At 41.4% G+C, this 23,709-nt stretch overlaps 1 protein-coding gene across 9 annotated transcripts; it reads right to left on the reverse strand.

Moving 5' to 3' along the window:
• Positions 1-7,679: 7,679 nt before the first annotated feature.
• Positions 7,680-23,025, reverse strand: Plaat1 (phospholipase A and acyltransferase 1). Of its 9 annotated transcripts, none has more exons than XM_045151037.1 (5): positions 21,787-22,193; positions 16,617-16,728; positions 15,880-16,018; positions 12,691-12,956; positions 7,680-8,845 (listed from the first exon to the last, which is right to left on the reverse strand). In XM_045151037.1, the coding sequence occupies exons 3-5, from the start codon at positions 16,016-16,018 to the stop codon at positions 8,714-8,716; spliced, it is 537 nt and encodes a 178-aa protein (XP_045006972.1). In that variant the 5' UTR covers positions 16,617-16,728; positions 21,787-22,193; the 3' UTR covers positions 7,680-8,713. The 9 variants fall into 9 exon arrangements, with proteins under 9 accessions (XP_045006972.1, XP_045006970.1, XP_045006977.1 ...); XM_045151035.1 differs by having other exon boundaries at positions 16,462-16,728; XM_045151042.1 differs by lacking the exons at positions 16,617-16,728; positions 21,787-22,193 and adding an exon at positions 23,011-23,025.
• Between the last annotated feature and the right edge of the window lie 684 nt (positions 23,026-23,709).

Raw genomic sequence — 23,709 nt, forward strand, 5'->3', positions numbered from 1 at the left:
GATGGGTCAGCTGTTAAGACACTTGCCTGCAAAGCCTAACAACTGGCGTTTGATTCCCTAGTACATGTGCACATGTATCTGGAGTTCGTTTGCAGCAGCTGGAGGCCCTGGTGCATAGTTCCGTCTGTCTCTCTTCTATTTAGCTATGCTTGCAAATAAATAAAATATTTTTAAAAACTAAGGAAACATTGAGTTTTTTTTTTTAGCTTTACCAGTTTATTAATTGCCATCAGTTGACTTAAATCTTACATTCATTTGTGAAACATCTTTATAGACATATCCTTCCCCAAGGCCACTAAATTCATCTTATTTTGCTTGACAGGTTTTCTGCCTGTTCTTTCTTTTGTGAGTATATATGTGATGTGTGTACATGTGTACATGCATGTATGTATGTGTGGGGTACAACATGTGTGTGGAGACCACAGGTCATCTTAGATGAAGGTTAAAGACCACAAAAGTATACGACATTCACAAATATATTCTGTGGGGCTGGAGAGATGGCTTAGCGGTTAAGCGCTTGCCTGTGAAGCCTAAGGACCCCGGTTTGAGGCTTGGTTCCCCAGGTCCCACGTTAGCCAGATGCACAAGGGGGCGCACGCATCTGGAGTTCGTTTGCATAGGCTGGAAGCCCTGGCGTGTCCATTCTCTCTCTCTCCCTCTCTCTGTCTTTCTCTGTGTCTGTCGCTCTCAAATAAATAAATTTATATATATATATATATATATATATATATATATATATATATATATATATTCTGTACATTTTGCTTTTTGTATAATATTACCCTTATGAACTTGAGAGGAAATTTATTTCTAATGAACATTTGAATATCTGAATTACCTATTTTCTTCCTTATAAATATTAATCTAATTTTGCAGATTTAACATATTTTTCATAGGCATTAGTTAACCAGTTCCATGCCATGAGCATAAACTATATACCTAATGCCATCATATAAAGATTCAATATAAGATAGCCAAACTCTGATCTGGAAGACAAGGTAGAAGAAATAGTTCGAGGGTTCAAAAGCTTCAGTTTATAATTCTTTTAATATTTTACTTATTTGCAAGCAGACAGAGATAGAGAGAAAGACTGAATGGGTACGTCAGGACTTCTAGCCATTTCAAGCAAACTGCAGATGCATGTGCCACTGTGTATCTGGTTTTATGTGGGTACTGGGGAATTGAACTTGGGTTGTTAGGCTTTGTCAGGCAAGTGCCTTAATTGCTGAGCCATCTCTCCAGACCCTCAGTTCATTCAGAATTCTGAGTGAGACAATGTGTGGCTATAAATGACATTACAAACTTTGTTACTGAAACCAGCATTAGGAAGGGACATAACTACTAAAACAAACCTCTCACATTTGTTTGCCTTTAAGCTTTTCTTGTGTTCACAGCTCTTTGGATAGTTACAGTTTTCAAAATGTGTCTTTGTGGCTGTGATGGTTAATATTGGACTAAGAGTTTGTGATAGTGTTTTCACAGAGGTTTATTTGAGAAAAGAAAATCCGCCCAAAATGTGGGTGGCGCCATTTCACATGCTGGGAGCCCAGACTGATTACAAAAGGGAAAAGGAGAGAGTGAGCTCAGCTCTGGAGTTCCTCTCTTTCTGCTTCTCAACAAGAGATGCGGTCGCCGGTGACCTCCTCTGTGCTGGCATGCCTTTCCCCGTGATGGGCCATGCCCTCTCTTGTATTGTGAGCCAACATTGATTCTTCTTTCCTTAAATTGCTCCTGTCATGTATTTTTGGTCACAACTATAAGAAAGGTAACTAACACAGTGGCTAACATTTAAAAAAAGAAAACAAGATAAGAAAGGTTTTTTAAAATGTGTTTTAGCTTATCACTATGGAATGCCTAGCAACTAAAAAATATAGTAGTCTAGGTACTATAAGCTGATAGTTACTCCGTTATTTGACTTTTAGAACTGATTCAAATGATAGCTTATGGCATTTAGATAGAAGATATGTATGTATGCATATATACATGTACATATACATACACATATACCCGATTCAGTAAAAATATACAGCCTTTTGTCTACCAGTTTTCCCAGTAGCCTATTAGATATCTAGTTGGGATGATCTTTATTTTACATTTATTTGTTAGAACATGACAAAGTTGAACTCCACTATCTGCCCAGAGAGAGTTTAAGTATAGAGAAACATTTGATAAAAGCACCAGCTGGGCTGGAGAGATGGCTTAGCAATTAAGGTGCTTGCCTGCAAAGCCAAAGGACCTCGGTTCAATTTTCCAGGACCCACATAAGCCAGATGTACAAGGTGGCACATGTATCTGGAGTTTGTTTGCTGTGGCTGGAAGTCCCTGGTGTGCCCATTTTCTCTCTTTCTCTCTATCTCTCACTCTGCCTATTTCCCACCCTCAAATAAATAAAAATGTTTTTTTTTAAAAAAAGCACTAGCTGTATGAATCACATGGCTAAGGCACATTGTCCTGAGCAGCCCACCCCTGGAGACCTTTTTCTTTGGCACTTACATTCTTTTTTTTTTTTTTTTTAGTTTTCTATTCAGCCAATACAGGCAGTTTGGTACCATTATTAGGCTCATCTGTGACCTACCCTCTCCATTGGCCCCTCCTTGTTGAGGGTCATGCATTGTGCAGTTAGCCCACAGTTGTTGGTACGATAAATGTCTCTGCATATCCTGACCCAACATGTGGCTCTGACATTCTTTCCACTCCCTCTTCTGCAAAATTTCCCTGAGCCATGTTGGGTACATTTTTGGTCTGCTTCAGTGATGTAGTGTTGGGGGCCTCTGAGGCTCTGGCTCTCTGATTTGGTAGGAGTTGATTTTTCTGTGTTGGTCTCTTTTCCCCTTTGTGCTGGTATTGGGTTCATCAGGAAAACAGCACCCTTGCTTGTTTCGACAATTTTCCTTAGTTTCAGCCAGGGCCCTTTTGAGGTATGATGGGGTGACTCTCTCTTTAGGATCTGCGTTTATCAGAAAAAGAGAAGCAGATTCTCCAATGGAGAGTAAGTTAGCTCCAGGACAGATGAAATAACCCTTACTTTTTTATAGAGAGAGTTTAATAGGTGTAGGCCCTCTTGTAGTCCATGATTGATGGCAGCTTGATATTGGAGAGAGGGCTTATGTTTGGATATGATTCTGACTTGTTTCCCAGCTCCAGCTATGGGTCCCGTACCACTGAGGGGATTAGTTAGCCAAATCAAGAGCAGTTGGTTCCCCACCATGGCTGTGTGCCATTATTGCACTTGTGTGGGCATCACAACCAGTTATTTGTTGCTAAGTAGGTTAGCCCAGGAGTTGCTTGGACAGATATTGGTCATTTCCCCCAGTCACCCATGTAGCACCTTCTGGCACTAGATACCCTGACTGTCTGGGGACTGACTCTCTCCTGGCTTCCAGCCATGCTGTTCCATTTTATGTGTCAGCTGCCTATGGTGTCTTCAGCAATAGGGTCTTACCACTAACCTTTGGTGGGTCGTCAAGTACTCTGACAGAAATCTGTCATTCTTTTAGGAAAACTTGTAGGTTTCTCTGATCAAAAGCTCATTGTAGATGATAGCCCCATGCTGGTACTGGGAGTCACAGGTCAGTGCCCACTAAGAAAATGAGGAGAATTATAACTAATATACAAGAGTTAGAGAGGAGAGAGAGAGAGGGGGAGAGGGAGGGAAGATGTAGAAGGTTTAGGTTAGACTTGATCCTACCCTCTCCAGTGTCTTGTGGTTCAGGTGTTTCCTATAAGGGCCTGGTGAAGGTTCAACCATTTGGTCTGCCTTCTAGGAAGTAGAATTTTATGGTACCATTGCTGTTTGGGTCTAGATTAGTGTTTCCCACCCCTTCGATGCCCTCTCCTCCCTCCCCATCCATCCTAGTGCTGGAGACCTTTATTTTATGATGAACTTAGACTGCAGAAGCTGATAAGAAAAAGAAGCCACAAAATAAAAATTACATTTCTGACATTTCCTTTCACAGTTTTGCCTGTCTTCGGGAGTGGTGTCGGGGTTCTTTAGAAAGGTTTGACTTGAGACAGGTCCTAGGTGTCATTCTATTTTCGATCCGTGGTTGGTGGTATAATGCTACACATCCAAGTCTCCCGTTGAGTTCGGTGTCCTCTTAGATACTGTGTAGTGAGAAGAGGCTGCACACCAAGAGAAGGTAATGCAACCTGCAGGTCTCAGCTTAACGGGATGCTCTAGGAAGCTGCCTGCCGCGGACTGCAAAGGCAGGACCACCAGTCCGAGGGAAAACAGGTCCTTGGGAGGTGGGCAAGGAGTCGGCGAAGTGACAAACACACACACACACAAGTTTAATGTATCTGAGTGTATTTTACTGAAGTAGAGCATCAGGTTATATACAATTCTGGCTGCATAAGTTTAGCCTTTGTTTGGTACAGTTTCTATGTATAGCCTGTTCAAGGAATCGAGGCACAAATACATGAGTAAAGATTAGAATCACAAATTTAATAGTTAATATCTCACCAAAATCAGTGTTACACAGTTAGTGGTTACAAATGATGTTTGGTTTTTAGCCTGCTTCAAGCCTCAAGTATTTTTAACAAAAATCCTAACAGGGCAACTTCTTAACTGTAATATATTTTCTTCCTTGAACCATACCATAAAAATGTAGGTGTATCAAAGCCTGCCTTCTCATAATTGGATCCCAGTTGTTTCCTAATGCTTTCTCTCTGTGCTTTAGTAAGCAAGCACCAAGGTGGCCTCGACCTAGCAAGTCTGTCCACAAAAGTTAAAGATTACCAAGAAACATGCTTCCCACCATTGTTTGCTAGCGTATCCCCATTCCTATACACTCCTGTATAAGGTGATGGTTCATCGATTAGTTCTGGTCCTCAGGATTCTGACTGTGGCTTGAAACAACAGCAGCGTCTTCGGAGGAAGCATCACACCATCAGGCAACTCAAATTTTTGGAAACCGTTCCATATCTAACTTTTACTAAATTGTGAAAGAACATCATTCTGCTGTCATGGGTCAGGAACAGAACATTAGTAATGAAGAAAACAGCTATTAGAGAGCAGCAAAAGGCACGACAAGCCTGGAGCATGCACGTCCTTCCAGGAGGCTTTCTTCCTTGGTGAATAGGTCAGGCAGACTCCACTGGAGCTGGCATGGCAGCTGCCCATTGGCTAATGACTGCTGACTAGTCAGGAACAGAGAGATAAACTGAGAATAAAAGTGACTTCACACCTTTCCAGAATACCAGAGAAGGAAGAAGGAATTGGGCAAATCATGTAGAGACATAGTTCATGCTATAGGAAAAAGAAAGGGAAGAGACATGGTCTTACCAGGTTATAAGAGCAGCACAGACCCCCTTCTATTACCATTTTGGAAAATATTTACCTATTTATTTCAGAGAGAGAAAAAGAGACAGAAAGAGGATAGGAATTCTAGGGCCTTCTGCCACTGCAAAGGAACTCCAGAGCATGTACCAATTTGTGCATCTGGCTTAAGGTCAGTACTGGGAAATTGAGCTTGGGTTGTCAGGCTTTGCAAGCAAGCACCTTTAACCACTAAGCAATCTCTCCAGCCCTTAATAGTCTTAATCCCTCAATTAGCTTGTGGAGTATTTCTGGCCTGGTGTAAAAACTAAATAAGTTTAATCTATGCAATACTTAAATTATTTACCATATTCTAATTCTCTCTTCACACTCTACCACAGTTTACTGATATATTTTGATTTAATGCCATATTTTCACTAATGACATAAGAAGGATACTAACCTGGAAGTGTTTTTCATAGCGTGATGATACAATATCCTATGTGCCATTTTAGTGTAAAGAGGCATGCACCCCCACTTCTCCTGGTCTGCTGCCACCAAGAATTCTATATGAGTGTTGTTGAAACTAGTTTGTTTTGGGGCTGCAGCAGTTAATGCACTTGCCTACAAAGCCATAGGATCCAGGTTTGAATCCCCAGAACCCACATAAGCCAGATACACATGCATCTGGAGTTTGTTTGTAGTGGCTAGTGGCCCTGGTACACCCAATCTCTCTCTCTCTCTCTCTCTCTAATATATGTATATCTATATCCATATTTATAGATATACGTATGTTCTAATAAGTGTGTGTGTGTGTGTGTGCGCGCGCGCGCGTGTATTAGAACATTTAAAAAGCAGTTTGTTTAAAGTCAAGGATGATATAGTATGTTACTTTTATTTTATTTTATTTTATTTATGGAGGAAGGGGTTTATTGAAGCTTACAGATCCAGGGGAAGTTCCATAATGGCAGAAGAAACTGGCCTGCCTTCACAGGACCAAGCAGACAGAGAGAAGTACAAGCATAAAAGATCAAAAGCCACAGCACACTTCAGGAACTCCTGCTAGGCACACTTTGCATATCTTTAGATTGAAATCGGAAACCCACCACCACAACTTAAAATCATCCAGTGACATTGCCTCCAGCCAGGTAGCCAGCAGATGCAAACTACAAACAAACAACTGAATATATTGGGGGCCATCTATTCTATTCAAACCACCACATTCCGCCTGTGGCCCCCAATACATTTTTAATCATCACACATTGTAAATTGTACGCAATTCAATTTTAAAGGTCTCCACAGTCTTCACCAATTTAAGATACTAAGACCTATAAAATCAAACAAGTTAAACACTTATAACATATAAAGGTACAAAGTAAACATTTTCAACTGGTATAAGGCATAGCAAGGAGAGACTAAAACAATGCAAACTCAACCAACATCAAACAAACATCAAACTTCTGCAGCTCAAGTCCAAGACTGAGAGTCTCCAGATTTTCCAATTCCACCCCTCCAGGTAGGCAGAGTAGCCGGGGAACACTTCCATCTCAGGCCAACAGTGTGCTCTATGGTAGCCCTTGCACAGTCCTGGTATATCCAAAACATCTTGAGGTCTTCATGCAAACCCAGTCCATCTTCCAAAGGCTCTTTCAGCCTATCAGGGCATCATGCCCTGCCTCATGCTGCATCTCAGCAGAAGCTCCTGGAACCTTGTGCAATTCAGGAGCACTCCATGCATTTTTTATGCTTCTGAAACCAATACCAGTTGTGCAGGACACAGCCATATTCTTAATCCAGGGATGAAACAAAGCATAGCCTTGAAAAGCTGGTTCCTTCTCCAATCAACTCCTTCCAAAAGTGTTTGCATTTCTATGATAGTCTTTCCTCAGGCATCCTTTCCATGGTCCTTTAAGATTGCTAATGTGTTTGACAATAGCAGCTTTAGTAATCTAAAGCCAGTCTCTGAGCCAGTAAATTTAACTTGCTTAAAGTTTTCCAGCTTAAAATCTTAAGTCTCTCAGTCCAATATCTCTAGCCAAGCACATCAGTCCATTACAAATTTAACCTTGATCAAACTCTCTGGGCCTGGGCAGCAGGACACAGCCAGCCCTTATGCCAGTAGCCCAGTTCTAACAAAGTCCTCTGCAGTCTTGTCTTCCCCTTAGAAAGCTCATAAGCCAAGCCTGGAAGTTCAATGCTGTCTGCACTTAGCATTCTCAGACTCTCATCAGAATAGTCCATAAAACTTGGCTTACCACTCCAGAAGACATCTTCAGCTGCAAGCACCAAGTTCATGCCTATTCCTCCAAAACAAAGGTTCCAAAAGATCAATGTCCACATGGTCAGGTTCATCTCAGCCCACTCCTCGGTACCAAATTCTGTAGCAGACAGCTTTAGGTTCACTGAGATGAACTTCCAGACCAGGCACAGTTATGGAGGAAGGGATTTATTGAAGCTTACAGATCCAGGGGAAGTTCCATAATGGCAGAAGAAACTGGCCTGCTTTCACAGGACCAAGCAGAGAGAGAAGTACAAGCCTAGAAGGATGATATAGTATGTTACTTTTAAATGTGGAACTTCACAGCAATACTAATGATCTCTTGCCAAGATTCAAAGTCGAGCCACTTTACTACAAAATCCAATGGGAACAATGCAACTTAGTAGACTTATAACCCATTCTCATTCTAGATTCTAGAAACATCACTGGGTCTGAAAATGGGGTAGGATCTGCTCCCTACCAGCTCATACCTACTCAGGTGCAGCAAGATGAGGGTGTGCCCTTGTGGTGATTTGAATCAGATGTAACCCATAGCCTAATGTGTTTTGAAGGCTTGGCCCCTAGCTGGTGGCAATTTGGGAGGTGGAGCCTTGCTGGGGGTGCACCATTCTGGATGGACTTTGGGGTGTTATAACCCACCTTCTGCTCTACAATTCTTTCAAACTTGCCATGATGATGCTTCCCCTCATGACTTTAAGCCAAAATAGATCCTTTCCTTACATTGGCTGCTTTTGGTTGGGTGGTTAGTCCCAGCAATGGAAAGGTAATACAGCAAACCTCAAATACTTTGTCAGTGAAATATTTTTCAGCTGCCCAGAATATCCCAGTTTCTTTTTTGACAAGGAAAAGAGTATGAATTTAGATGTCAACCCTAGAAATTGTCTTTCAAAAGCATGTATAAACAGTTTTCCACATCTCTGGAAAAACAGCTGTCCATAGGGAAGACACAATATGATGGTTTTGTTTAGATCCTCTGCTGGCTTGTGCAAAGGCTGCTGCTTGTTTATCAAGCTGCCACACCACATCCATGCTAGGGAGAGATTTCCTGGGCTCAATGATTGCTAAAATCAGTAAGAAGTTTATTAAAGAGTCTGTCATCCATCATCAGGGCTTGAAACAATAATGAAGCATTCAAACTAAGCATTCATTCCAGCTTTCCCCTCATCCCCACAAATTCCATCAGTTCCAAAAAATCTCTTCAGTAAGTTGTAAACAGTATTTTGATCTCTGTCTTTTTGCAAACAAGCCCAAGAATGAGAAGATATTCACAGCATCAGCCACCAATCCAATGGTACTTATTGCTCGGTTGGCCTGGAGGAAAGAAGAAACAGAAAATGTCTTGTATTCTACAGATGTCTTGATGTCCACATGAAGCTTTAGTTTGCTTTCTAAACTGATACCAGCTTTAATGCAAAGTGAATATACTTACAGTTTAATGACAAACTAAAATTATATATGAAGAAATAAAGTTGTAAGTTTTTATAATTATACAAAAGACATAGACAAATACACATGGTTCTTTTATTCCCCCACATTTTAAAATTTTTAGTTATTTATTTGAGAGAGAGAGAGAGAAAGGCAGAAGGAGGAAGAGAGAGAGAGAGACAGGGAGAGAAAATGGGTACACCAGGGCATCCAGCCACTGCAAACGAACTTCAGACACATGCACCACCTTGTGCATCTGGCTTATTATTAATTATCATATAGACAAAATAAAAAAGCTATCCTCAAGCTCAATTGTCCATAAAAGCGTTCAGACATTTATAGCTTTAAGGGTATTAATCATCATGATGAAGGAACTAATGAATATTCATTGTTCTCAAGTCACTCAACTAATATTTGCCTTCCATCTTCATACATCTGAGTGCAATTTTATCCGCCAAAGGTCACATTCAGACACTTTAGAGTCATCAGATATCAAAAAATAAATAAATAAATAAAACCAACATTCAGCCTAAGGGAGTTAAGAGTCAGTAGTTTTAAACAAGGAACTTTTTTTTTTCCTCAGATGACTGGGGACCAATCTAACAGCTGGCAACTGACCCAGGTCATATTTGAGCACTCCTTCTGTCTAACCCACAGGCTTCACTCCGAAACCTGACATTCGCTGTTACTGAAACACAGTGCTGCCTCACTGTAGGAAATACACAGCAAGAACCGCGGCCAGGAAGGAGGCGCATAGAAAGAGTATTTGTCCCTTGTGTTTTTAGCACCACACCAGCCTGTGGTCTGCAGGGGCAAGGCTTACCACAGCAACCCCCTGCTTCTGTTCCAACCTCCAGTTACCTGGGAGATTGGTGCAGCACACTTGCGAATTTTACTTTCATTTGTAATTTGAGTTGTATTTATTTATAATTTGTAATTAATCACAGGAAAGAGCCACTGCAGCATCTCTATACTCACATAGCACATAAGGGGGAAAGAGGCAGGGAGATGTAGGACACAGGGCAAAATTCCAAAGAAAAGGCCAATTTGATAATCTTCCAGGATTAAGGATTATAAAACAAGCTTGAGTTGATCCAGTACTTCTAGGAGGTCTGATACGAGGAAATGGAAAACATGAAAATATAATAGGTATCCTTAAATGCCAAGGTCAAATGGACAATAGGTTCTAACCCTGGGGTGGTAAGATCCTGTGGATAGAGTAGGTAGCTCCGGCCAGGTGCAAGGCCTAACTGATGAAGGACCTTTCTATCAACATAAGATGTCAGAAAGACTTCTTGTAGAGAAGCTTACATAAAGGATGTGCAACTGGATTGGTGGGGTTCCCCAAGCCAGATTCCATTATCATCAAGCCACTTCCTCTAGCACATGCAGGTTCCCACACCCCAAGTGTGCATTTGCTATAATTCTCAGTCTGGATAACAAAATTTGATGCAATTGGAACAATCCCGTCAAGTCATGTAAAACGGGATCTGACCAGCAGGATTTTAGCATCTCAGGATGTTCTTGATGAACCAATATGCCCAAGAGCTTGTACTTTATGTTTTATTCAGAATTATAAAATCACCCATCTTTCTCTGTGCACTTATCTTTTGGAAAGCTTTCTAGCATGAGCCTCAATAAAGGCTTCATTCTGAGGATCTGCACAAGCCCGCTGAAACATTAGCTGAATCTAGAGTAGCTGTGTATAGACATCAGGATAGCAAGGTCACAGGTGACTGCAGTTTATCAAATGTCTCTTTTCTGAGACTTGAAGGTGACAGTGGTACCCTGAAGAACAGGCAGTGTAGATTTACCTTGGCTGGTCCAAGCTTATTTAAAGGTGTGGCTAGCTTATATAGAGATACACATTTTAATTCATTTGGACTTTAACAGTAAAAATCATTATTTATAGGAATTTCATAGAAACAACAGAAAGATAAGCCACAGACTGGGAGAAAATATTAGTAGAAGAAAACATCTGTTGAAAACAAGTATACAAATAACTTAAAAATCAACAGAAAACAATGAATAACCCAAATAGGAAACAAGCAATTTATATCAAGCACCATAATACCATATGGAAAGTAACATATAAAAAGATGCTAGGCTTGGCAATGGCCATGGGCAGTGTGAAGCAAGTTTGCTGGTTGCCTGCATGGAGACCTCATGGGGCTCTGAGGATGAACCGTGGATTGCAGTGGAGACCCAGTGGAGATGCCGGAACCACGAGATGGCTGATAAGGAAAGCTGTTGGCCCTGAAGAAGTTTCCCAGGACTGTGAGTAGCCTAGCTGGAGGGGCGGAATTGGAATGCCAGAGACTTGTTGCTGGTTAGAATTATTGGACTTGGAGATTGTCACTAACTAGAATTGTTGGACTTAAAGTTACAGAGTTTGGTGTTTGCCCTAAATGTTTTAAATCTTCTATTTCTTGGATATGCCCAATGCCATCTTTTGTAGTGTGAATGTTTATCCTGTGCCATTATGGGGTTTTTGAAGGTTTTTGGTATTAATGGCTCAGTTAAAAGATCTTGGACTATGGGATGTATGAATATCATTGGAATTGATTAAAAAATATGGGGAATTTTAAAGTTGGATGAATGCATTGCATTTTACAACATGTATGGTTATCAGTTTAGGGGGGCCAGGGGCAGAATGTGGTGGTTTGATTCAGATGCCCCATAAACTTAGGTGTTCTGAATGATAGGTTCCCAGCTGATGGAGATTTGGGAATTAATGCCTCCTTGGAGGTGGGCTTATGGGTGTTATAGCCAGTTTCCCCTCGCCAGTGTTTGGCACACTGTCTGTTGAGTTCCACCCTCTGCTCATGCCATCATTTTCCCCTGCCATTGTCGAGCTTCCCCTCGGGTCTGTAAGCCAAAATAAACCTCTTTTTCCCATAAAAAAAAAAAAAGATGCTAGGCTGGAGAGATGGCTTAGAGGTTAAGGTGCTTGCCACCAAAACCTAACGACCCAGGTTTGATTCCCTAGTACCCATGTAAGCCAGTAGCACCAGGTGGCGCGCACATCTCGAGTTCGTTTGCAGTGGCTTGAGATCCTGATGCACCCATTCATTCCCTTTTCCTCCCTCCCTCCCTCTCTCTCTCTCTCTCTCTCTCTCTGCCTCTTTCTATATATAAATAAGTAAAATATTAAATAATTAACAAATTAAATCTACTACAAAATAATGTTGGGGACTTAAAAGATCACAAGTTAATTTTAAACCAATGAATACATTAAAAGTCATTTAGAAGTTCAATGAATCAAACAGCCACTTAAAAAATCACACTATGTCACTGAAACCTAGTATGACAAAGAAGAACAACCACGAACCCAAGACAAGCCAGTAGTTGGCCTCTATTCCCCACTGGCAAAGATCGTAGTATTAAACCTCCTTTTCAGCATATCCCTCTGGGACATGAGGTTATTGATTTGAGATTGCTATATGTTAGCAATGGGGTAAAGTTAAAGACTGGAAGGCATAAGATTGTTAGAAAATTCCAGCCTTGATTTTACTTTTAAGTTTTTAGCCTCCCAAATTCAAGATGTTAACTTTTTAAGTCTCCGTTTGGTCACTAACTTACTGTAGGACCTTGGAAAATTCAATTTCCTTCTCTGCCCTTTTCCCATTTCTTTATTTCTTGCATTTTGTTTGAGGCCTCAGAACTTTATCATAGCATACAGTTATGATTTTCTCAAGGTAAAAAAACTATGTGTCCTATAGCACACTCACCTGATCTGATACTCCTTCTCCATACCGGAGCAAAGTCACAAAATGCTCACAGTTGTTGACCAGTAAGTCATAGGCCACTTCTTGTCCAATAACAAACTCTGACCGTTTTATGATGTCCTCCACAGGCAGAGGAGGATAAATCTTGTCATATTTATTATTTATTCTGTATGTGTCATTTTTCACAACATCTTTCAAGAGTTGCATCTTCACCAGGGCCTTTTTGCTGAACACAGACGTGACACTTGTAAATGATGAAGAAATGCCATCTATAAGAAGAATGCTTGTGAGCAAGGCTTCCTTATCCAGTGAGTTCCAATGCTCTCTAAAACTCTAGAGATGCTGGGGAGCTTAGACCTACCTCTGCCTGTTATGCATCATCAAACAGAGACCCATCATCTCATTCATTTACTCTGTGCTATCAACCTTAATCTTCTACTGGTGAAAATACAGGGAAGACTTTGAAATATTATGATCTTCTCTTGGACAAATCATGTGAGAATGCCACCTGTTCTTCGGAAGTGTTCCAAAGATTGGTATGATTATCAGAGATCCTTAGTATGTATTTCTCTCATACAACAGAAATAATTATTGCCTACTTTTTCTATTATGCAGTTTCTTTCTCAGCATCTGAACCCTCCCAAACTAGTAGACTGATTGGGATTTAGCAGTAGCACATGATGGTTCCAGGTTTGTCTTAGTCACCCTGGTTGTATTTCTCACCCATCTCTTCACACACTTGTTCCTCCAACTAGGCTTTAATATGGGTCTCAGTTTCCTATTGTAAACTTTCTTAGTAGCTCAGTCCTCTGAAATATCAGCTAAGCTCTTGCTTTTCTCTTGCTACTTCCTTTGGTCAAGAAAGTAGCATCCTATGCCTACAGCTCATCTTATTACATGTGATAATAGATGGGGCCACATGCTGTGCTCGACCCACCCCCCACCCAGACAGTGCTCTGTGTCCTGCCTCTCCACCTCAGACACCCCTGGTAAGAATTGTCTAGCCGGTCAAGAACCTGTGTAACTTGTCCTGGCATGTCAGCACCTGACACTAAATATGTTCCTAGAGCACAAGTCTAGGGCCAGGCGCTGGAGTTCATCCACATGTCACAACTACTATTCTTGCTTCATGTGACCTGTGAGAGGAAAGTTCTCTACAAAACTGGAATCTATAGATTTTCCTATTAGTAATGACCAAAACCACACTTTCCTGTCACTCGTCTTACCAATGGTTCACACTTTTCCACATAACACCTTAGTCACTGACAGAACATATGCATCATAAGCACAGTATATATCCTATTTAGAATCACTGAACTTTTGTTGTTTATTAACCCACAGCAAAAATGAAGAAATTGAGGTTTTTAGAGTTAGACTAGCTTGGGAAATATCACAGTGGTTAGAATTAAGTTTCAATCTACAAGATCAAAGGTTAGCACTTTAACTACATTCATGTGGAGTTTAAAGCAGAAACATTAATAAGGAATTTCATAGTGGAAAATAAGAAAATAGGACCAATTTTCATGTTATAGTCCAGGTATGAAAACTGCAAAGATAATGTGGTAATACTAGGTGACTTAATGTTAATCACCACACTTAGATATTAACAGCTCAGAATTGTAAATGTCATTTTCTTTGCCACATCCATTTATAGTATTCGGAAGAGTGTTTTATTTAAAATTGTCAGGACTGGGCTGGAGGGATGTCTTAGCAGTTAAGGTGTTTGCCTGCAAAGCCAAAAGACCCAGGTTCGATTCCCCAGGACCCAGGTTAGCCAGATGCACAAGGGGGCACATGCGTCTGGAGTTCGTTTGCAGTGGCTGGAGGTCCTGGCACATCTCTCTCCCTCTTCCTCTGTCAATAAATAAATAAATAAAAATAAAATATAAAAAAATATAAAATTGTCAGGACTCCCTCAAGGTGGTAAGACTTGGGCTTGAAACACTTTGAATGCAGACAGTTGAACACATGCTAGGTACCATTTAGCCAAATTCTCAGACCTTGTTTTCTGTTGTTGTTTTTGGATTTTCTTAGTCAACATCTCGATATGTAGCTGAGGCTAGCCTTTAACTCACTATGTAGCTCAGGCTGGCCCAATACATGCCATCTTTCTGCCTCCCACATGCAGGGATTATAGGTGTATGCCACCAAAGCTCCCAACCTAACTTTTCTTTAGATGTATCTTCAGGGCGTATTCTAAAAAGAAGTGTTTGTCCACATCTCTTAATATTTCCCCAGATGCCTAGAAGTAAAATCATAGTGAGAACACATGAAACCTTATACGTGTCTCTACGTGTACTGGTATACTGTTTACATGATGACATTATCAGTTATATTCCATCCACAAGGGTTTTGTTTGCACTTGCTACACCCTATCACCACTGATTGTTATTACTTTTATCCCTGTTAATGAGACAGGCATGAAATCTGTCACTGTTTTATTGCGTAACTGGCAGATGACTACCACACGGCAGTGTTTTGAAGTGTATATTCATTCTGCTCTTCTTCTACGCACCGTTCGTGTTTTTCACCCATTTGTTTGTTGAAACTTGGGTATTTGCTCTCTGCTCAGTCTGAGACACCTTTTTTCCTGATATCATGTGTCTGGATTTCTTACCGCTTTCACATTTTCTTCAAATACTACTTCATGGAAGCTTCCTGACCACTTCATTGAAAAGCCACAGCATTCCCGCCTCTGCCTCCCTGCCTTCAGCACATTGCATACCACCTGTTGATCTGTATTTTCCATCGGCCTCTAAACACTTATTTCTATAATTCCCTCTTGTCTCTCACTTTTCTTTATCCTTTTAAATGTAAATATGTCAGTTCCACCATTCAGGGAGATGTCCACGCATGTAGAACCTTTGTCACATCTGACATAAGCTGTTAACAGGTGTTGAATGACAAGGTGATCTTAGAAGTGCATCAAACTCATACATGTCTGTGGCAAATATCTTCAATGGATGGTTATTTATTTGTAGTTGTGACTCTTTTTATTCTAGAAGCTTTTAAATTCAGTGTTTTCAGAATGTCCTTTCCTAAGCTTAGATTAGTTGAATTTATCCACTGTTTACATTTTCTCTGTTTTACTTTGTTTTATGATTTTGTTCATGATTCGTCATTACAAAAATGCAACATGAAAATAAAAAAAATCCTAAAAAGCTTGCAGGACCCAGTGGAAACAAATCTTACCTAAAGGCGCTACGTTGATAACATAGCCGTCACCCAAGTATAGTGCCCAGTGCTGATAGCCAGGCCGGAACACTTCAATCAAGTCTCCTGGGTGAGGGTTGCTAGGGTTGGTCAGACTGAAGCAATCATTCAACGCCATCTGCAACACCAGATACCAAGACAGCCTAGCTGATAAAACTGACCCAAGGAGTCAACTCAAGACTTTCAAAAAAGCACAAGTATACAGAATTTATTGAGATTACATCCCTTATTAATGACTTAGACTTGTGATGCTGTGTTTTTCTTTGAATGATTCAAATACTGAATTGTATTGAATTTGTTTCTTTTTGCTTAACTTTCTATAGTAATGCTTTCCTTATTGTGATCAGATTCAGTGCCTCAAAGAGTTTTATAAGTTATCTCTTTAAGTCTTTAAATTCATAGTCAATATGACTTCTTTCTACATATAATTGCAATATTAGGTATTAAAATAAACATTGTTGGAATAGAAAGGAGAAATAAAAGAAAAACAAGTATATAGTACATTTATTTTACTATGTAAATGCTCTAATTACTATAAAGTATCTCTACACTCATACTTACACAGCATGAAAAAAATCAGGAATCACGAGCCTAAGACCAGATGTTTTCAGCCTTTCCTATGTGGCACGGTAAATTCGAAGAGCAAAAGTATGAGTGGATGCTTAATACTGTGAACGCTGGGACTTGCAAGAAATACCTTCTACTACAAAACTTACTCTGCCGTTTCACTTTAAACAGACATAGGCTCCACACTCCAATGGATGTCCAGCCAGCCAGTCCAGCATTCATGTGGGACATGTGATGTTTCTCCCAGGTTTGCAGTGGAGGCTGCGTGGTACAGTGTACTTTAGATGCTTGAACACTCTGGCATCCACCCATGAAGTATCACATGCCTTTTGCCATCGTAACCACAGTAAACGCCGCCACTTCCCTGACTGTTTCATTTACAGATTCCTCAGGTACTGATTTCAGAGACAGCACAAGGTGGTCAGCAGCAGAAGCCAGACAATTTGCAAGGCTGGGGGAGTCCACCATGTTAGAGAATACGTTTGAAAATTCTAGAGTGGGGATATTTTTTTTTCCTGCTAAGTTACTGCACTTCAGAAAGCACCTGTAAGTCTCTGGCAGCAGATTTTTAGGAAGGTTTTACATTTTCTATGTATGCACGGATACAGAATAACTCAGGAAGAAGAAGTAAAGCTCATCCATCCACAATGGATACTGTATGCATGTGCAGTCTCCAAGTGACAGTAGGGTGCTCCTCATCCTCTCATGCTAATGCAGCTATTTCCTATCATTTACAGAAGAAATCCAAGTGCCAGAACCAAAAACTCCCAAATCAACTAAATTATGGTGACAGTGGAAGACTAACAACTTGGGAATATACACTTTCATTTTTCTAGCAATTTAAAAGTATTTTTACAACAATTAATGTAGGAAGGGTGTTTTCCTGAGTATTCACAGGCCATCTGCTGAACACTTCAATGATTACACTGTCACAGAAACAGGGCCAAATGTGAGCTGTCCATCTGTTAAAAAATAACTGGTGAAACAACTTTATAGAAACATGAAGTTTAACAACCCTCTGAAATATGTTTGAGTCTTATTAATGTGGCAGTTCACAATTTGGCCATTAGTAGAGAAAATAGATAATATATTTATATAAACAAACACATTTCCCCTATAAGGAATCAGTAAGCATACAGCTGCTTACTAGAATCCAGGACCTGACAGCCAAGATTTTAATACTAACCACCATTTGAACAGGGAACACAGTGAAATGTAACTTCTATTTTCAAGTGCACTGTCTCAATTAACCTTAATAACTGAAAAAAGTCATTTCTATTAGAGTGTACTATGTTATTATCTCATTTTAAAAATAAAAACTATCATATTACATTCCAACTTAAAATGTTTACTTTTTTTTAAATTTACTTGCAAGCAGAGACAGAAAGAAACAGAGAGAATGGACACATTAGGGCCACCAGCCACTGCAAACAAATGACAGATAAATGTGCCACTTTGTGCTTCTGGCTTTACATGGGTCCTGGGGAATCAAACCCACGTCATTAGGCTTCACAGGCAAGCGCCTTCACTGCTGGGCCATCTCTCTAGCTCCAAATTCCAGCTTTTTGATAGAGCTTGGCTCACAGCCCCCAGGTCCTAGTTCAACTCCCTATTTTTAAGAAAAAGAAAACTGAGCTAGGCAAGTCATTTTGACTAGCAAAGGACACATGCTATTTTACAAGAGATTTTCAACAACTGGTAGTGGAGTGTTTGAACATCTGCAGGAGGAAAAATACCACGACCAGCCAAAGAACTCAGCCTTGCCTAAATCTCATGCCTAATTCAAGACTGCAAAAAAATAAAATGTAGGGGTGGGAAGAGACAAGGAAGCAATCTTCAGCATCAGTGTAGATAGAGTTCTTAGATTTGATATCCTACATTTATATCCATAGAAGAAAAAACTGCTAAACTAGATGGCCTCAAAATTTAAAAAAAAACAAACAAACAAACAAAAAAAAACTGCATAGCAAAAGCTAGGACCAGCACCAAGAACATGTAAAGAGATCTCAAAATTCAATACAAGAAAAACAATTCAATCAGAAATTGGGCAGGAAACATAAAGACACATTTCACATCCCAGCAGATCCACAGATGTTCAGAAGCCATATTCATCATTAGCCATTAGGGAAATGCAAATTAAAGCCACCATGAGATATCATTACATGCCTATCAGAATAGCTAAAACAGAGAAGAAAAAACAATGCCAAAATTTTGCAAGGATATGAGTATCTGGGTCACTCATCTACTATCAGGGATGTAAAATGATAAAGTCACTCTGGAAACAGTTTGGCAATGTCTTTACACTTTTACCTTGTATATATGATTCATCAATTATATATTTAAGCATTTACATCAGAAGAAAGTGGAGGAAGACTTAGGTTTAATCTAAACATGTAAATGTTTATAGCAGTTTTATTCACAATAGTCCTACAATGAGAAGAACTCAGCTGACCTTCAAAGGGTGAATGGCAAGAAACAAACAGAAACCTGTGCCTTCTCTATAACTTGGGCAGAAGTACCCTGCTGGGATGGAGAGAATGAACTGGGTCACTCCCCACAGTGAGCTGTTGGTCATGGAGGCCCATGAGGCCCCTGAACTATACAAGCCATTGCCAGAGCACTTGGTTATCTGCCAGATCTAAAGTAAGACCCTATTGCTGAAGACACCACAAGCTACAGTCCAAAGATATGGGGAAATCAAGCTGGAACTGAGACGAAAACCTGGCTAACTCATAGTGCTGGAAAGTGTTACGTCACCAACAATAAGACAAGCAGTGGATCACTGTGGCCGAACTCACCAGTCACAGCCAAGGAAACTACAGGAAAACTATGCTCAGCCGGCATCAAAGTCAGTGCTGCATAACAAACCAACACTCAAGACATGTGTTCAGAAGAAAGCCACTTGCTAAGGCCACCATATAAAAACAGTAGAGATGTGTCATCCACCGTATCCCAAATCTCAGTGTGTGAACACAAAGAATTATTTTTTTAACAAGTCCAAGGTAGTATGATGCCTGCAAAAGAAATGATAGGCAACAGACTCCCAAAAAATCTAAATGGATGAAATGTCTGATAAAAATATTTAAAAGATCCAAAAGAATACAAGGGAACAAATGAAACGAGGAAGACAATACAGGATATGAATGCAAGATTCAGCAGAGAGATGAAAATTATTAAGAGGACTCAGACAGAAATTTTAGGAATGAAGACATCAATGATTCCAAGAAAGTACATACTTGAAATCCTCAACAACCGACTGGACTGAGAAAAAGAAAGAGTATATATGAAGTTACAATCTTGAAATATGCAATACAGAAAAAGGGGGAAGAACATAGAACGGAAAGCATATTTGAGACCTGCAAAACAACCATTAAATAAACAAGCACATACATTGTTAGAATAGCTGACAAGAATGAAGTCATAGCCATATAAAATATGCTTAATGAAATAGCAGCTGAGAACTTCCCTTAATCTTTGGAAAAATATGGACATCCATGTACAGGAGGCTGTACCCCCCCCCCAAAAAAAAATCAACTTGAAATGTGCTAGAGACCTAAACATTAAGACTTTAAAACTCTGGGACTACTAGAAGAAAACATAAGGGAGACATTTTAAAACATTTATACATACAACAATATTCTACATAGGCTTCCAAAAAGCATATGAAACAAAAAACAAACTAGGCATATGGTATTATAAGGGACAAAATACTCCTGCACAGCAACGGAGACAACAGCTTGAAACAACCTTCAAGATAGGAGACAATATTTGCAAATTACCCATGTGACAAGGGGCTAATATAAGGGACACCAACAACTTTACAGCAAAACAAACAATAAATGAAACAAACCAGCCACTGAAAGGCAAACACTGCCTGTTCTTCCTCATCTGAAGGAGATAGAAATAAGTAGAATTATGGAGTTAGTACAGACTGGGAAGACAGCAGTTTTTATTTTATCTATGCATGCTGTGTGTATGTAATGGAAATATCACACTGATGCCCATGAATATGTATAACTAATACTTGTTAATAAAACTTGAATTAATCCCCGGAGAATCGAGGTGAGTGGGAAAACAATGTCTAATGGCTGCATACTTTGCAGTTCTAGTCTAACATTCTTGAAAGGAGAGAGTAGTAAAGGCAGCAGCAGGCGGCTGCCACGGGTTGAGGAAGTGGTGGGAGGATGCTGGTGCGACCACAGCATGGCAGCGTGAGGAGGGCTACTAACGGTGACTAGTCTCATGGGTGAGCTGGCGATGCTTATGATCACCGATTTAAAGAAATTTGGAGGAGTGACGTGCCGGTCCTCAAGTCACACAGATAAAAGTGATAATGCTTGACTGGTCTATCATCTTACTTGAGACTTCATGCTCTTTTATACCCCGGATTAACATAAGTAACCAAGGAATTGCAGCTAAACAACATTTCGTCATTTCCCTCTTCTCAAATATCCACCAGACGGGTATTCGGTGCTCCAAAGGCACAGATACTTCACATGCAGAACCAGGGCGGCGCTAAACGAAGCTCTGCTCCTCTTCTGCCCAGGAGGTTTGCGGCTGGGGCTGGAGGCATCCATAAGGTCCCCAGACTCAGACTTTATACAAACAACTATAAATAGATTTTAACAGTTCATATGCACAGAATGGCAATGAAAGAAGGTGCTTAATTTCTAGAAGAAATTTCCCCTTTCATTCAACAGACTGCTGTGTTGATAACTCCATCTTAGTCCTTGAAGACATCAGAAGAAATAAATGTGTCCAGACAGGGCCAGGCTAAGAGCTGCCCATGTCCAAGAGGCCACCCGTGTTACAGGGCATTTGGGAGCATTTTTTTCACCAGCTACTCCCAAGAGTGTTATATAGGGAAGTCTGAAACGCCATCATGGCCATTGCTGGCTACGCTTTGTCCAAGAGCTTCCCAGTTCATTTGGACCCTTTCCCATCCCAGCTGAATTTTGGCGTCCACAATACAAAGATGCTTCCATGAAGCACCGTGTTTGTTTCTCCTGACACCCTCCAGGCAACATGCATCCTTGGTCCAACATTCACTCTTGCAGCTCAGAGCTTTACACTGGGCCAAATCCATCCAAGCCATCCCTCAGCTGCAGCTCCCCAGAAGCCCCAGTACGGACGACCCAACCCCTCAGTTACCTAACCTTACCTACTCTCCATGCCTACACTGGGGGAAAGGCAGTCTTTGGTTGCTCATGCTATGGGGAGGTTTTTGTTGCTGCTTTTTCTTTTTTCTTTTTTGTTGGTTTTTCACATGACCACATCAGGACTTAGTCCTCAGTCATGGAGAAGGACACCTTTCCCTACCTGGAGCGTTCTCTGTCGCTGCTCCATCCCCTTCCTTCAGCTGCTTCACTGCCTGGTGTCTGGGGAGCTTCTCTCCTGTCCCAAATGGCTCTTGGTTATCTCACAGTTTCTAGCACCAAGAGCCGCCCAACAAATGTCATATTAATAAAGGAACCAAGAACTCCGGCCCCATTTTGCTTTCAGAACGTACGTTTAGGGTCCTAGCCGCCTAGGAAATGTCGTCATGCCCCGTTCGAAAAAGCTAAGACGACACTATCGCTTTTGTCACCGTTATTCGCCGTCTTTGTTAAGAGAGGACAATCCGATCCCTGTTCTGCGGCCGCACCGCATCCGCCGCGCCTGGGGACGCGCGTTTCTCGGGCTCCGGGTGGATGGACCTGGGAACCCACGCGCCGGAGGGCCGAAGGGGCCGGGCGTTCTCCAGACCTTCAAACTTGGCGGCCGCCCTCCCCGCCCAGCGCACCTCGCTCCCGGCTGGATCCTCGTCCCGCGGCGGCGGCGGGCGATCCTGGCTCCCGCGGGCCTCGCGGCTGGGAGCCCGGGGAAGACTCGGTGCGCACCGCGCAGGGGCCACGGCCGCCCCCGGCCGCCGCCGTAACGCCCGCGCCCGCGCGCACGCTCCGGGCCCGGCTCCGGGGCGCCACCGCGCGGTCGGGCACGCTCTCTGCGCACGCCCCAAGCCCACCGCACCGGCCCGCGCGCCAGCAGCCACCTCCGCTTATCCACAGCAGCAGACTCACTTTCCCCAGCCTCTACCCTTCTCCCCTCCACCCTCTCGGACCTGCCCTCAACAAGCCTCTGATTGCAGGCGCTGCGCTAGGCGCTAAGGTGCTAAATCGATCTGTCTTGCTGAGCCCAGAAATGTCAGGAACACACAGGATATACCATTCTAGCTGGACAGAAACTCTCTTGGGGCCCACGAATTGTTTTTCTCATCTTTGCAATCTCGTGGGGGTGATTTTTTTTAAATTTTCTTTTAACTTTTTATTTTTATTTATTTTTTAAACTTTTTTATTGACAAGTTCCATAATTATAGACAATAACCATGAAAATTCCCTCCCTTCCCCACTTTCCCCTTCAGAAAGCCACCCTCCATCATATTTTCACTCAACAAAGAGTGAGAGGTGGAAATATTTTGACCCCCCCCCCCCATGGATGGGATGGGATGGGCCCTTCAATAAGGACATGATTCTCCAGCAGCGCATCCCATCCCCAGCCACCTACCCTGAGATTTTTTTGCCCTGGAAACATCCAGACAGAGCTCCTTACTCCGTATGCCTTGTGAGCATGTGAGCGAGCTGGGTCTGTCTTTTCAGGCCAGGTAGGCCAACTGAGGTCTCCAGAAACACAGCCACGTGAGGTTAAAAATAAAGCTGGGTATGGCGAGTATCCCTTTTCTCCCTGCTTAAAAAGGAGGCCAGAAATACTAGCCAGCTAAGCAGAGAGGGCTTGACACACTGTTCACTGAGCTCTTTGGAGAGCTGCACAGGACTGTCCTTCAAACTAGTCACAACCTAGATTTTTCTACTGTGATGTCATTGGATCTCAGCTACAACTATTTTCCGTTCTGATTCAAAAGCCAACATAGCTTGCTAATTTTATGTGCTGGTCACAATGGGATAAGAACTAAGTAAAAATGCGGCTGTTTTTATAAAGGAATAAGATTCTGTTATCAGGGCTGGGGAAGAATTTGCTCTATCTGTAACTCGGGCTCTGGCTTGGCACCTTTTAAGTATAGAGTTCACAGAAAGAAATCAGAAGCATTTGAAATCTAGATACCATTATTGGCCATGTGGAAACAAGAATATTTGGGAGGTTGTAGCTTTGGCTTTTTTATGAGTTAATACATATTTTTTGCTTACAGGTTCCCTATTTAATATATACTTAGAAACTGAATTTGATATGCCTTTTAATGTCTTTTTA

This window comes from Jaculus jaculus, chromosome 5 (genome assembly GCF_020740685.1).
Source record: "Jaculus jaculus isolate mJacJac1 chromosome 5, mJacJac1.mat.Y.cur, whole genome shotgun sequence".
Taxonomy (NCBI): domain Eukaryota; kingdom Metazoa; phylum Chordata; class Mammalia; order Rodentia; family Dipodidae; genus Jaculus; species Jaculus jaculus.

Bases quoted from the DNA above. Each gene is read 5' to 3' on its own strand.
- Plaat1 (XM_045151033.1), bottom strand. From the start codon at position 21,813: ATGGAGCAGCGACAGAGAACGCTCCAG. The intron at 12,957-15,879 runs GTAAGATTTGTT...TTCTTCTTATAG, and splicing joins TATCAACGTAGCGCCTTTAG to ATGGCATTTCTTCATCATTT. The intron at 8,846-12,690 runs GTGAGTGTGCTA...TCTTTCCTCCAG, and splicing joins GAGAAGGAGTATCAGATCAG to GCCAACCGAGCAATAAGTAC.